The sequence below is a fragment of the Furipterus horrens genome, unplaced genomic scaffold (assembly GCF_987537825.1).
Source record: "Furipterus horrens unplaced genomic scaffold, mFurHor1.1.pri manual_scaffold_7, whole genome shotgun sequence".
NCBI classification, from domain to species: Eukaryota; Metazoa; Chordata; class Mammalia; order Chiroptera; family Furipteridae; genus Furipterus; species Furipterus horrens.
The window spans coordinates 34,605,817-34,619,092 of NW_028327177.1; the positions used below are offsets into that span (position 1 = coordinate 34,605,817).

The 13,276-nt window shown below is 38.6% G+C and overlaps 1 protein-coding gene across 1 annotated transcript in view; it reads left to right on the forward strand.

Moving 5' to 3' along the window:
* The window catches only part of TRPA1 (transient receptor potential cation channel subfamily A member 1), a 52,537-nt gene that overhangs the window by 2,391 nt on the left and 36,870 nt on the right, over nucleotides 1-13,276 (forward strand). Inside the window, exons 2-3 of the mRNA XM_090282814.1 lie at nucleotides 7,100-7,259; nucleotides 9,725-9,900. Coding sequence (XP_090138940.1) covers nucleotides 7,100-7,259; nucleotides 9,725-9,900 — 336 coding nt within the window. The remainder of the gene's footprint in view (nucleotides 1-7,099; nucleotides 7,260-9,724; nucleotides 9,901-13,276) is intronic.

A 13,276-nucleotide genomic window follows, 5' to 3' on the forward strand; every position in this document is an offset into this window, starting at 1 on the left:
CAAAGGCTGACTTATCATGTACACCATTCAGACTGATTAGTGCCTCTGATGAGCCTATATAAAGTATTTTGGCATGCTCATGCCGTTGTGAATTTAGCAGTTCCTCAGGAGCATCTGAACCTCGTACTTGTTCCCAAGAGTGTGTAACTGGGATTCTGTTGACAGCACATTGCTGACCAGACCTATAAGTTGCTCTTTCTGGCTCTGTGAGGTGAACAATATAATCCTGTTATTATCACTGGAAGAACATATTCAGGTGCTAAAAGACTTCCAAGTAGATTCAGGCAAACATGTTTTTGATAGGGTAAGGCATTAAGAAAGAGTCTATTTACGTAAGAAGCTCATTTTTTAATTTATTGCTGAACGTGTATAAATTTGAAAATGGTTTGATGCCCACTGTCATATCCTGTGTTCACTAAAGGTATATGTAGCTTATATAGAATTTTGTAACTGAGAAGAAACACATCTCCATTTAAGGGGCTACCATGGAAGAGTGATTCCTTAGGCACTATTCTATGTTAAGGGAGCAAAAATCAAAGATCAAAATTTAAATGATTTTTGTTTTATTTATTCAAACTGACATTTATTATATGAATTCTAAATACTCAATTCCTTTTTTATAAGTATATTTTACTGATTTATTGTTACAATAGTTCCAATTTTTTCCCCTTTGCTCCCCTCTACCCAGCACCCCCCCCAACAATCCCTCCTCCCCAAGTCCATGCCCATGGGTCATACATACAAGCTCTCCTGCCTCGCCCTTTCATATATTCTCCTTCTTTAAAAAAAAAATGAATAATTAATTATTTTAACAATAAAAAATAACAATCCCTCCCTCTCAGACTTAAGACCCTTTATAATCTTATAAAGGACAATGGGCAAAGGTCTCGAGCTCCTCTAGCTGCTTCAAGCTGGACATGGTTGTCGTCCTACCTACCCTTGGGTCCAGAAATCCCTAACACGAGTAGGGGTGTGGAGGTGGGGGTGGCCTTCCCACATGGGGAAGGATCATGCAGACTCTAGGTTGGTTGGCTGTCCCTGGACAATGGCATGCTTGATTTAACAGGCTGGCATCCTTGTTGTATTCTGGAGGCAACAGATCTGGCAACAGGGTTAAAAGACATCATTCAATCCATAACCACTAGATGACAAAAGGCAGGTATTAATTTTTCAATGTCCCACATTAGGGAAAAGAAATGCTTCTTTGGAGGAAGGTGTGCCAGGTACATCTCACCTGTCCAAAACCCTTTTGCCCATTATATTTAGTTTGGGCTGAGGGAAATAGTTTAGGTTTTCCCCCTCTCAGACCTCTGGGCTCTTTCTGTCCAAGCCATTAGGACAGAAAAGAGAAACCAGTTTTAAAGTGAAGCCCACAGACCACCCCATTCTTCACCAACCCAGCCACTTAGTTTAGCCAAATCATTGAGTCTCAGGAGGCAACGATGCAGACAGGATTAAGTGAGGCCTGTACATACAGACAATCACTCAGGTAATGAGATCATAGGCTTATGCCCTTTGAAAAGAGAAAACACACGTTAATTTATGTAACATAACCCACATACAAGTCTCTAAATCTGTAGGACTGTCTTATTGAAAAGACATCCAGTTGCAAGGCATTTGACATTCTTCTTGCCTGTAAATTAAACATCTTTGATAATACCACAGACATAGTTTAACTTTCAAATCAAAACAAACTTTAAATGAAGATAAACTTTAAAGACGGTTAGCTGCACTACTTTATAGTCTACCACAGAGCATTGTGATTCTCCTTGAATCATAAGTTTTCTCACTAAGATTACCCTCCTTGTCATTAAAGGGACTGCATTAAGTCCATTTTTAATTTATCCTGTTCATTTGCATAAACACAACAAGAGCAGAAAATGATCACTCATGATCTTTAGTTCCGCTTTGCTGGAACGTATGCAAGGAGCATTTAAGGTGACCTTCAGTCTGCCCTTCAGGGCACAGAAGCAGAACCACATACCTCGCATTCAGCCTTGCCTGTAAACACCTGTCTTTTCCAAGTCCTTCTGGTTTTCCATTGTGCCTTAAGGTCCCTTCTAGCCATCTTTCAGGAAAACAACCTTCATTCCTTCCCTGGAAAGATTGCCATGGACTGCACATCCAACCAAGGTACCAGGCCTTTTATCTTGTGGGCTTTTATTACCTTTGAAAGTCAATCCCAGTTCCTCAGTGCTTTTTGGTAACAACGAGAGCCCAAGCATGTCTCCTTTAGGCATGAAATTCCAGTCAAAGTCTTAGTCAATAAAAACTTCTATTAACAACTGGTCTTATTAGTTTTATGCAAAGAAACTTATGTCATTACTTACTTGTTTAGAATGCCAAACTCTGGAGGGATCAGATAAGGAGAAAAATATACAGTGTGAAGGAAAATCCTTGTCCTTCTAATATTCACTGAACTTGCATTCCCATTCTTTATATTTTTATTTTTCCCCCCCACTAAAATATTTTTGTTTGTTTGTTTTTCCATTACAGTTGTCTCACTTTTTTCCCCCTCTTGATTCCCTGCACCCTTCCCCGCCTTCTCCCACATTCAGTTCCCACCCAGTTGTCCATGTCCATGGGTCATTTATACATGTTCTTTGACTAGACCCTTCCTCTTCTTACCCCGTTCTCTCCCTCCCATCTCCTCCTTTGTTACTGTTAGTTTATTCCTTGTTTACATACCTCTGGTTCAACTTTGCTCATTTGTTTGTGTTGTTCATTAGTTTCCCATAATTGGTGATAGCATAAGGTATTTTTCTTTTGTTGCCTGGCTTATTTTGCTAAGCATAATTCTCTCTAGTTCCATCTATGTTGTTGCAAATGGTAGAAGTTCCTTCTTTCTTTCAGTACTTATTCATTGTCATTTTCCCTCTTTGTACTCATGTTCCTCTCTGTCTCTCTCTGTTTCTTCATCTTCTTAAAGCAGACCCTTTAGCATATCTTGCAATGCTGGTTTGGTGGAGATGTATTCTTTTAGCCTTCTTTTGTCTTGGAAACTCCTTATTTCACCTTCCATTTTGAATGAGAGCCTTGCTGGGTAGAGTATTCTTGGTTGTAGGCCTTTGTTTTTCATTGCTTGGAATATTTTTTGCCATTCCCTTCTGGCTTTTAGCGTTACTGCTGAGAAATCTGATGAAAGCCTTATTGGAGCTCCCTTGTATGTTATTAGTTGTTTCTCTCTTGCTGCTTTTAGGATTCTCTCTTTGTCTTTGAATGTTGCCATTTTAATTATGATGTGTCTTAAAGTGGGCCTGTTGGGGTTCATCTTCATTGGGACCCTCTGTGCTTCCTGGACTTGCGTGACTCTTTCTCTCCTCATGTTAGGGAAGTTTTCTGTCATTAGTTTTTCAAAGAGGTTTTCTATCCCTTGCTCTTCTTCTTCTCCTTCTGGAATTCCTATGATACGGATATTATTACGTTTCATGTTGTGCTGCAGCTGTCTCGGAGCCTCTTCAGTCTTGTTCAGTCTTTTTTCATTTTGTTGCACTGTCTGGGAGTTTTTGTCTACATTGTCTTCCAGCTCACTGATCTGATCTTCTGCTTTCTCTAGCCTGATTTTAATTCCTTCTGCTGTGTTCTTCAATTCAGAGATCGTATTCTTCATTTCCTCCTGGCTCTTATTGGTAGCTTCTATGTCCTTTTTCATGCTGGTGTAATTCTCAGCAAGTTCCTTGTAGTTTTTCTGGAGTTCCTTGTAGTTTCCCTGGAGTTCTTTGTAGTTTCCGCTGAGCTCATTGAGCTTTTCCATAGTTCATGCTTTCAATTATATATCTGATAGTTTGCTTCCCTCTATTTCATTTAGCACTCTTTCTGGGGATTCTACCTTTTTTTTTTTCGATGGGGGGTTGTTTCTCTGTCTCCTCATTTTTGTGACTCCTATTGTTTGTTGGTGCTTCTTAGAATGACCTGCACTTCCTGGATCTGCTTAATACTCAATTCTTAATTAACTGCATTAAAATACAATAAATACTTTAACACTTTATTTTATTTCAATAAAATAATTTTAATAGTGAGAAACGTTCTGGTTATCTTTAAGATAACAAATCATGAGTTTTGACACATATATTACAAAGTGTCAAATTTGACCAGTCACAGTCAAAAGTAGGATTAAAGTAAGTGCCTGGATCATTTCTTTGGAGACATTTCTGCATTTTCAGAAAATAGTCATTTTATAGTGGGTTCCCTGAAAAAGCTACTGTCTTGTAGAAGATTTTGATTTTGGTCCACTGGTAAAGTATTTGCCAAGAAATAACGTCAGAAAATTTTCACACAAATTTATTGTTTGCTAACATATTTGCAAAGCTTGAAGTAACATTGAGGAAACTTTTAGTCTATATTGTCACAGGATTGGAATGAGATTCCATTAATTTCTCCCATTTATTTTTAAGCCTTGTGGAAGTTGAAATTCACCAAACAGCCCCAGGAAGTTCTAGTGTGTCTAATAGTCCACATGGCCTCACCTGCTACTCTGTAAGAGCTCTGGGTTTTCCATCCTTCCTTCTTTCTTTCCTTCCTTATGTCTTTCTGGAAAATTATTTACATATGAAAGTATCATGGCAGATAAGTATACAAATATGTAGTACACAAGTAACATAGACAGTGTTAAGAAAGAACTAGAGAGAATTTTTCAAACACTTCTTTTTTTGTCTCAGAAGCCTTTTACACTTAAACAAAATGAGGATTCCTGATGAGGTTATAGCTACCAAATATACCATATTAGAAACATTTAAAAACTTGAGACTGCATTGCATGCATTCCAGTAAGTGTCAGCACTATTATGTCACCATACATCTGTGGCCTCTGGAAAACTCTGCTGTGCACACACGAGCAATTGCAAGAGGCTGGACTAGAGGGAGGGATCCTACAGCTTTCCAGGAGGGCTGGAGGAGGAGGGAAGATTTAGGAGGGCTATGGGAAGATAGGTGGATTGGAACCAGGTCAGAGAAAAAGGTGCGTCATCTGGGTGGAAAGGTCAAATCCACATGCACAAGGCAGCACAGTGTGGTGCTCAAGAGCCTGGCTTCTGGATCAGACCACTGTGTGCAGTGCAGGGATATGGTTGAGACTGGCTTTGTCAACGTCAAATTGGTGTCAAAATCTGCAATTCAGTTTTGGCTTTGGCCTTGTGTTTGGCATCAAATATCAGTATACCTAATTTGATGCCATTTCTGGGGCCTCTGAATGAGTGTGTGATCAATGATACCATCATATCTAAACAATGTAGAAATGTTTGCAATAGAATAAGGCATGTCAGGTATGTCATTCATATTGATTGATAATACTTAAATATTCACTTTCAAATATAGGCAGGAATTCTAGAAGCAACTTTGAATAAAAATTGTCAATTGAAATATACTTAAATATGATTACAACTAATGATTTTGAAAATTATTCATTTTATGTATAAAACATATACTAAGATTTTTCAAGTAGTTGAATAAGGAACTAGGTTGTCAGTTAATACAGATATTAAGAAAGGATGAATTAATTTTAGAAAGAACATAATGTACTTTTTGACTCAAACTATTTATTAAAAATTTAAATTATGCAAGGCAGGATCATAGAAGCAAGTTTATGACTGAAGGCTTCTGTAAGATTGTGTTTGCTATAGTAACATTAATAACATTGAATAAAATAATTTTTAAAGATTTATTTAATTTTTAATAAGTTAATTCTCTATGTTATGAGCTTTTCAAGAGAAAGACAAGCCTGAGACTTTTTTCTTCATGTCTTGTGAGAATGAATCAAACTCAGAATGTCAATGCTGTCACCTTAAAATTTCATGAGGAGGAAACATAATGTCACCTGTGGTCACTCATTTTCAGCCCAGTCATAATAATAATATAAAAATCATGAAGAAAAGAAAGTGTTAGAGAAAAATGAGATATTTAGAAAAGCTCTTGCTCCCACCTTGACATCACTGGTCATGAACATCTGTTTGGAATTACACATTTACAGGCCAGTGAGAGCAGCCAATGGGGCCAAAACACACTGAGCCTACTCTACAAAGTCTGTTCTTAGGCTTTATAACATTTTATTATGTCAGTGAACAGTGGTTCATTGTATGATGGTGGCTTTGACCTTGCTTCTTGTGTATGTTGATTTTATTTAAAAAACTTTTTTAAAAGATTTTATTTATTTATTTTTAAAGAGAGGGGAAGAGATGGAGAAAGAGAGAGAAAGAAACATCAATGTGTGTTTGCCTCTGGCATGCCCCCAGCTGGGGACCTAGCCCACAACCCAGGCATGTGCTCTGACTGGGAATTGAAGAAGCAACCCTTTGATTAGCAGGCTGGTGCTCAATCCACTGAGCCACACTAGGCAGGGCTGACTTTTAGCATTCATCAGTCAGCCAAAATATATATTCCGTGCTTCTCCTGTTCAAATTCTGACTTTGCCACTTACTGTGCCTTTGGTCAAATGGCATGAGTTCTTGATGCCCTGATATATGGCCTCTTGCTGCATGCAGAAAATGAGGAGGAGGTGAACCTGAGTTGACTTAGCTGCTACAAGACCCCAGTGATAGAAATACTCATTCCCAGGACTGCGTGGGTAGCCATTCTAGATTACTGACCAAGTGAATGACCTGACAATGCTCATGATTCTAGCTTTGGTATATAAGAAAGGAAACATTGGATGGGAATTGACTGTAAGCAGGAAGGCCAAAGAGAGGACAGAAATTTAGATTGCTGGACTTAATTCTTGCATTCATGAAAATCTTTTTATTTTACCAAAATCCCTCATGCTGTAGTTTACATTTTCACCTGGCAAAGAGAATTCTTCTATAAGTTCACTATACTTCTTTCTCAGATAACTTTCCTTACTTTTGCTTCAAAACTATTCTCAAGGCCTTTATTTCTATAGTATATACACATTTATGATCTGAAAATAAAATTATTTGTTTAATGTATTTATCAGTGTTTGGGCATCCGCTTGCACTTTCTTTATGTCTGTAAGTATTTTATATTTTTCAAAAAAAGGTTACCTTATTGGAAGCATGAGAAGCAGTTTTGGATGGTAACTCTTAAAGATGAACTTCTATTAAGTTTTACATATGTTTGTTTGAGGTAACATTTAAAATATATACTTCTAGGTGCTTTTTGAAGGAAATGCAAATGAATTACAAAGCTGTATGAAGAAACAAAAGAAGTTAAACAAATATGATGATGTGAATGCCTCCCCTTTGCATTATGCTGCAGAAGAAGGTCAAGTTGAGCTGATGGAGATGATCCTCAATGACTCCTCTTGTGAAGGTAACAGAATGTTACGATGATTGTTCCCTATCCATTATCCTGTTAGATTCATTGAAAAAATGCTATAAAATTACTATGAAGGTAAATTAGTTCCAGATTATAAAGAGCTTGAATAACTCAAAGTGTGATTTTTCCTCTAGACCATCATTCCTTATCTTTTTTCCACTGAAACACTGCCAAGGATAGTGCAGAGATCTGGGACTGCATAGCAAGCACAGATTTTCTTTAAATTTTTCTGAAAGATCATAAAAATTCTTATACATTTCATGTGTCCTTCTGTACTATTTCCACTGAGGTTATTCTACATTTAAATTGCTAATCATTGAATAAAACCGACACTCTAAGAAGAGGTAGCATACTCCCACAACCCCAGCCTCATATACCCAGCCTTATCTGAGTAGCTCAGCTGTAGTCAAATAAGGAAGGTGAATGCCACAGAGATGTAAGTATTGAGGTGCTGTGCTAAGGCCTTTATCATTTAAGATCATTTTGTCAATATTGTGGGAGATGCATTGGAAGTGGGATCCCAATTAGAAAGCTATTTTAGTATAAAAAGAAGATGAGAGTCCACCAGGTTTTGAGGTTTGAATAAGGAAAAAGGGAGAGACTCAAAAGCTATTTTGCATGTGGAATCAACAATGCTTCATAAAAGATTGAATGCAAGAAGAAAGTGGCAAGCAGTGACTGTGAAACTCTTAAAGAGATGAAACTAATAGTATAACCATCCAGAAAAGGAGGCATTGAAGAAAACAGAAGGAACATGAGTGTGACATGTGATGGGATAATAAATTTGGTTGGGTCACACTGTTTGAAAGGCCCAGGGTATATTCACTTGGAAATATCCAGTAGGCAACTAGAAATATAAAAGGAAAGGAGCCAGTCCTACAAGCCACTGTTGCGTAGGAAGTAGCTGAGACTGGAAATGCATGGAAATCATTTAGGAGACCACTAAATTACTCCTAAAGGTAGTTTAGAGGAGAGCACTAACATTAAGGGCAGGATGGCAGAGGAAAAGGCAGAAGCAGGATGGTGAAGAGAGTGGTAGGTCAGAGATTGATGATACACACAACAAAGGAAAATTTATTGGGACAGATGAGTTAGAAGGTCAGTTGCCACAAAGACATCAAGTAGGAGGAAGATCACAATACACCCTTACCTTAGATAGCATCAGGACCTTTGTAAAAATGATTTCTGAAAAGTATGGAGATAAAAGCCAAATTCAAATTATTTAATTAGTGAATAGAAATATGTAAGTTCAGGCCCCTGTATAACTAAGTTTGGTGCTGACCGAAGTGCTCAATGAAGTGCTCAGTCTTGATCAGACACAATGGACAAGAGATTTGTGTAAGTGTGTATATATATGTCTATAAGTAAGACTTAGGTTGTATGAGTCTGTGAGTGTTATGTGTGTGTACGTTTTTGAGAATGATGCTTTTGGATGAATTAAAGGAAATAGTGCAGGGATAAATTTTTAAAAGGACAGGGCTGTAGCATGGCTCTAGGTATTGTAGATGGTCCCCAAATAATCATCATGAGTGAGTACTTTTCTCCCTCCTCAGACATAAAAATATCCTGCCACTATTTAAAATGGTTGATAAAGCGGACAGTCATGTCTACTTGAGAATAGATATAAGATGCTGTCCATTCCTCTGCTGAGACCACAGAGTAAACAGTACAATATACCATATTATAGAAATATGTGAAAACCATAGATAGCATCAGAGGCCCAAGCTATAATTCCAGTCTTGTGGTTTATTAGTGATGTATCTTGTGTTTTTTTTTCTATTAGCATTTTTGAAGCATTGCAATGGGCCAGGCACTGTGCATGAAGACATGATTTCATATTCTCTTCCCCAAAACATATGTGTGTGTGTGTGTGTGTGTGTGTATGTATACGTGTGTGTATGTGTGTGTGTAAAATTCTTTTTGTAACCATTTTGAATGAGAAAACTGAGGTTCAAAGAAGTAAGGCAAGTTACCAAACTCTTTACTAAGTGGTATAATGTTGGCAAGATTTTGAACCCCTCTAGGCCTCAGCATCATCTTTATGAAAAATAGTCATGGTTCCTAGTGGGGTGTTGAAGGGTTCAATGAAATTATGGTTATATGGAGCCTAGTACAGTGCTTGGCATATAATTATTGCTTTTATTAAGCACAATACATTATAACAATCCCCAAATTCATACCACAGATAAAAATGTGGCAATAGGAAAATCTGTTTCTTATTGCTGCCATAGGTGGACATCTAACTCATTTGACAAAGTCAGCATCATAATTCTATGCATCCCCTCCAGGGGTCCACTAGGTGTTTCTTGAGAACTGAAGCTGTATTTTTTACTTTTCATAACAATGGTGAAGCTTATGACAGTAGCACCTGGCACTGAACTTTGAAGTGAATAAGGATGCAGTAGGTGTTCAATCCAGTCCAAGCAACACCTTACCCATATTTTGGCATCTTTTTTTAGTGTTGAATGTGATGGACAATTATGGAAATACTCCTCTGCACTGGGCTGCAAAAAGAAACCAGGTTGAAAGTGTTAAGTTTCTTCTTAGCAAAGGAGCCAACCCAAACCTCCGAAACACCAGCATGATGGCACCCCTCCACCTTGCGGTGCAGGCCATGCACAATGAGGTGGTGAAGGTAAGCTGGGACCATGGACAGCTCTCCCTGCCTGACTGAGCGGCCAACCTGAGCTGCCAGGGCATGCTAGTGGTGATGACAATGATAATGAGGACGATGATGATGATGATGATGACGTGGTCTTATCTTTAATAAATAATTCTTATTTACCAAGCATTTTTCTAAGGGATTTATTTATTTTAGTTTTTTAAATCCTCATTAAAAGAAACTATTAAGTAAGACTGTTGTTATTCTCATTTCATAGCTGGGGAAGCTGAAGCAAAGAGAATTAAATCACTTGCCTACTATCAGATAACTGGGGAAAGCAACAATTAGGAATTCTGTTCTTGTCTTGATATTGGCAAGCTAATGTTTTACTGCTTTTTCCTTACTGATTTGATGATTAAAAGGAAGAAGGTGATAAGCACCTCAGTGAAGACAAAAAACATGATTATAGTTTACTATTTTGGTTCAAGTGGATGACATGTGATAATCTTAGCAGAAGGCATTACAATACTTACGAGAAATTTCTTAGGTTTTTTTTTTTGTTTGTTTGTTTTTTTGAGGATATGCTAGGTCAAATAGAGGAAACCCTGGTAAGTGCCTAAAGGGTAAAGTTTAGGCCCTGGTTTTCAAACTACATCTCAGATCTCAGACACCCTGGGAAACACACATGCTTGCTTAAAGAGGACTGTAATTCCAAATGGATCATGTCCCAGAAATTCATTTCTAAGGTAGGCAATTTGGATAATAAATTTTCCTGTAGAAACAATATTGCAAGTCATTTGGCTACTGTGCCAAGTCACATGTCAGTTTGAGCTGCTATAACACAATACCATAGGCTATGTGGCTTAAACCTCAAACATTTCTCTCTCATAGTTCTAGAGTCTGAGAACTCAGTCCAAAAGCAAGGCACAGACAGACTCCATTTCTGGTGAGAACCTGCTTCCTAGTTCATAGATTGCTGTTGTCATGCTGTGTCCTCTCATGTCAGAGGTGGCAAGGGAGCTCTCTGGGTCTCTTTATAAGGACACGAATTCCCTTCATGAGGTCTCTGCACTCAAGACTGTCAGCTACTGAAGGCCATACCTCTTAATACCATCATGTTGGAGGTTAGGATTTCAGTTTTTAGGGACAAAACCATTTGGTCCATCACACCACACCAAAACGTGCTTTGACTATAAATCACCAAAGAGATCTCAAGGGGTCCATGAGCGCTAGGCTCTTTTAGCCAAAACACCATCCTCTCAGCCCCCTGAGTTCTTGACCCCTTTATTCCAGGCATAGAAGGCATAAGGGGAGTCCCCTTTCCACTTTCCTTATATATAGATCTGTCCTGACTCTTAGCACAGGGTATTGTAATCACACATTCATGTACTCTCTCCCTGTCTGGCTGGTTATCCTTGGAGGGGGGACTGTGTGATTCATCTCAATACCTCCAGTCCTCAGCACTGCTGATAAATGATGACTTTTGAAGGAATGAGTAAATGAATGAATGAGTAAATCAGGGTTCTGGCTGAAGGAGAGGGGGAGAGTTTAGGTATCAGCACCTAGGAAGAGGAATCAGGACAGCCCCTTGAGCAGGTTATTGGAAAAGCCTCTGCCAGTGGCCTGTTTGTTTGTTCTTTCAATGTCTGCATCATTCATGGGCCAGATGCTGCTTCTGTATCATTCAGATAGGGCCACTAGTGACTGCAGGGACCTCACCCCCAACCCCCAAGGATGTCACATAGTATTTCCCCAAGGAACCCTTGAACTTCCTCTGAAAGCTCTTTTCAGAAACAAATGCCCATTGTCTTAATTAATCTTGGCTCTGAAAGCATGAATTGAGAATTTAAAGGCAGGTAACAGTTGAAAGGCTATTACTAATTAGAAATCAGAACTCTTCAGGCCAACAAATACAGAAAGATAAGTATCACATAGAAATAAAAAAGGAAGTTTAGAAATAAGCCCATAAGTGATCGATAGATTTGAATGGAGGCTATAACAAATTTTCCTGGGTGGCACCAGCACAGGAAGAGAAATAGGGTTACAAGAAAATGACATTGTCTCTCTTTTACTTGGTCTTACCAACCATAATTTCCTCTAAAAAATATTTTCAGACCCTTCTGCTTCATCTGAGATGAAGAGAATAGAAGGAGGAGGAGGAATTTTGGGGTGTCTCATGTTCTTGTGAACTGTCTTCCTCCTGCCTCTCCCAGTTACCTCCATGGGTCAGGCCTGTGCCTCACCAGTTCTGGCCAGTTTAGAATGCTTTTCCATTGTCTGGTCTGCCAGCCTTTCCCCAAACCTTCCACCATGGCCCTATAGTTGTAAACTAAAAAGTTGTTATCCATGGTCTCCTCCAGCTCTTGCAGACTCTATTGGCATGGATGCCTGAGGCCCACTGGCCAGTTGGTTAGGAGGGAGCCTTGTTTCTCAGTTGCTTGCAGGCCTTAGTCCGAGGGGCTTAACCTCAGATTATTCATTGGCTTGACCCTCCCATGAAGCTTCTTGGATTCTCATCAAAGGGGCATCTGGAGGCCTCACCTGAGCAACTCCAACTTGCCTGGTCATGAGTGACTCTGAAGTGACTGCACAGTGTAGTTGCTCTCCTGGGACCCTTGCCCCATGTAATTAAGCACAGCTTTATGAAAGATGGTGCTTATGGCAATACAACAGTAATACCCTAATATATGCTGCAAATCTGAGTCTATGGTTCTAAGAGGGTAAAGAAGGAAAAATCTCTTCTTACGACTTGGGTAAGTTACTTTGCATGTGAACCTACCATTTATTAAGAGCAGAATGTGAACGTGCCTAAAGCCCATTGAGTGAACCTTGCATTCTAGTTTTCCTTCATCCGTCAATACTTTTCTCTATGTTCTTATGTGCTGAAATCTCAGTTTAACGTTCTTTTAGGAGCCATTTAGTAAGCTTGATTCATTTGCTCACACATCAGCACACATTCTGTTAACACGTTGCATACCAGGAAATTTAAATGCCTTTTAGAAATGATGAGGATTCTCGCCACCCATATGCACTGTGTTAACAGGGAACTCTGGTAGGAAGTTGTATGCTTTTTTAAAAAGTCAAGGTTTTAGGAAACAGCTTGTCTTAATAAGTTCTTTTTAAACAATTTAATTATAAGCACATTATAATGTGCTTGCTGCAAGAGAAAAGTCCTCTAGTAGACCAATCTCAAGACTTCTCTCTCAGGAGAGACATTTATATGAGATAAGTGTTGTTAGATTTAATATAAAATAAAGACTGGTTAAAGCTGTAGATTCTTGGACAGTAATCACCTGGAAGCAAACCAGGTGAGGGAGGTAACAAGTCTTTAGTTAAGTTCCATCAGAAAAATTATTTATCCATTTTGTCAGGAATGCTCATTTCTTACATCATAGAAAAAGTTTCTGTT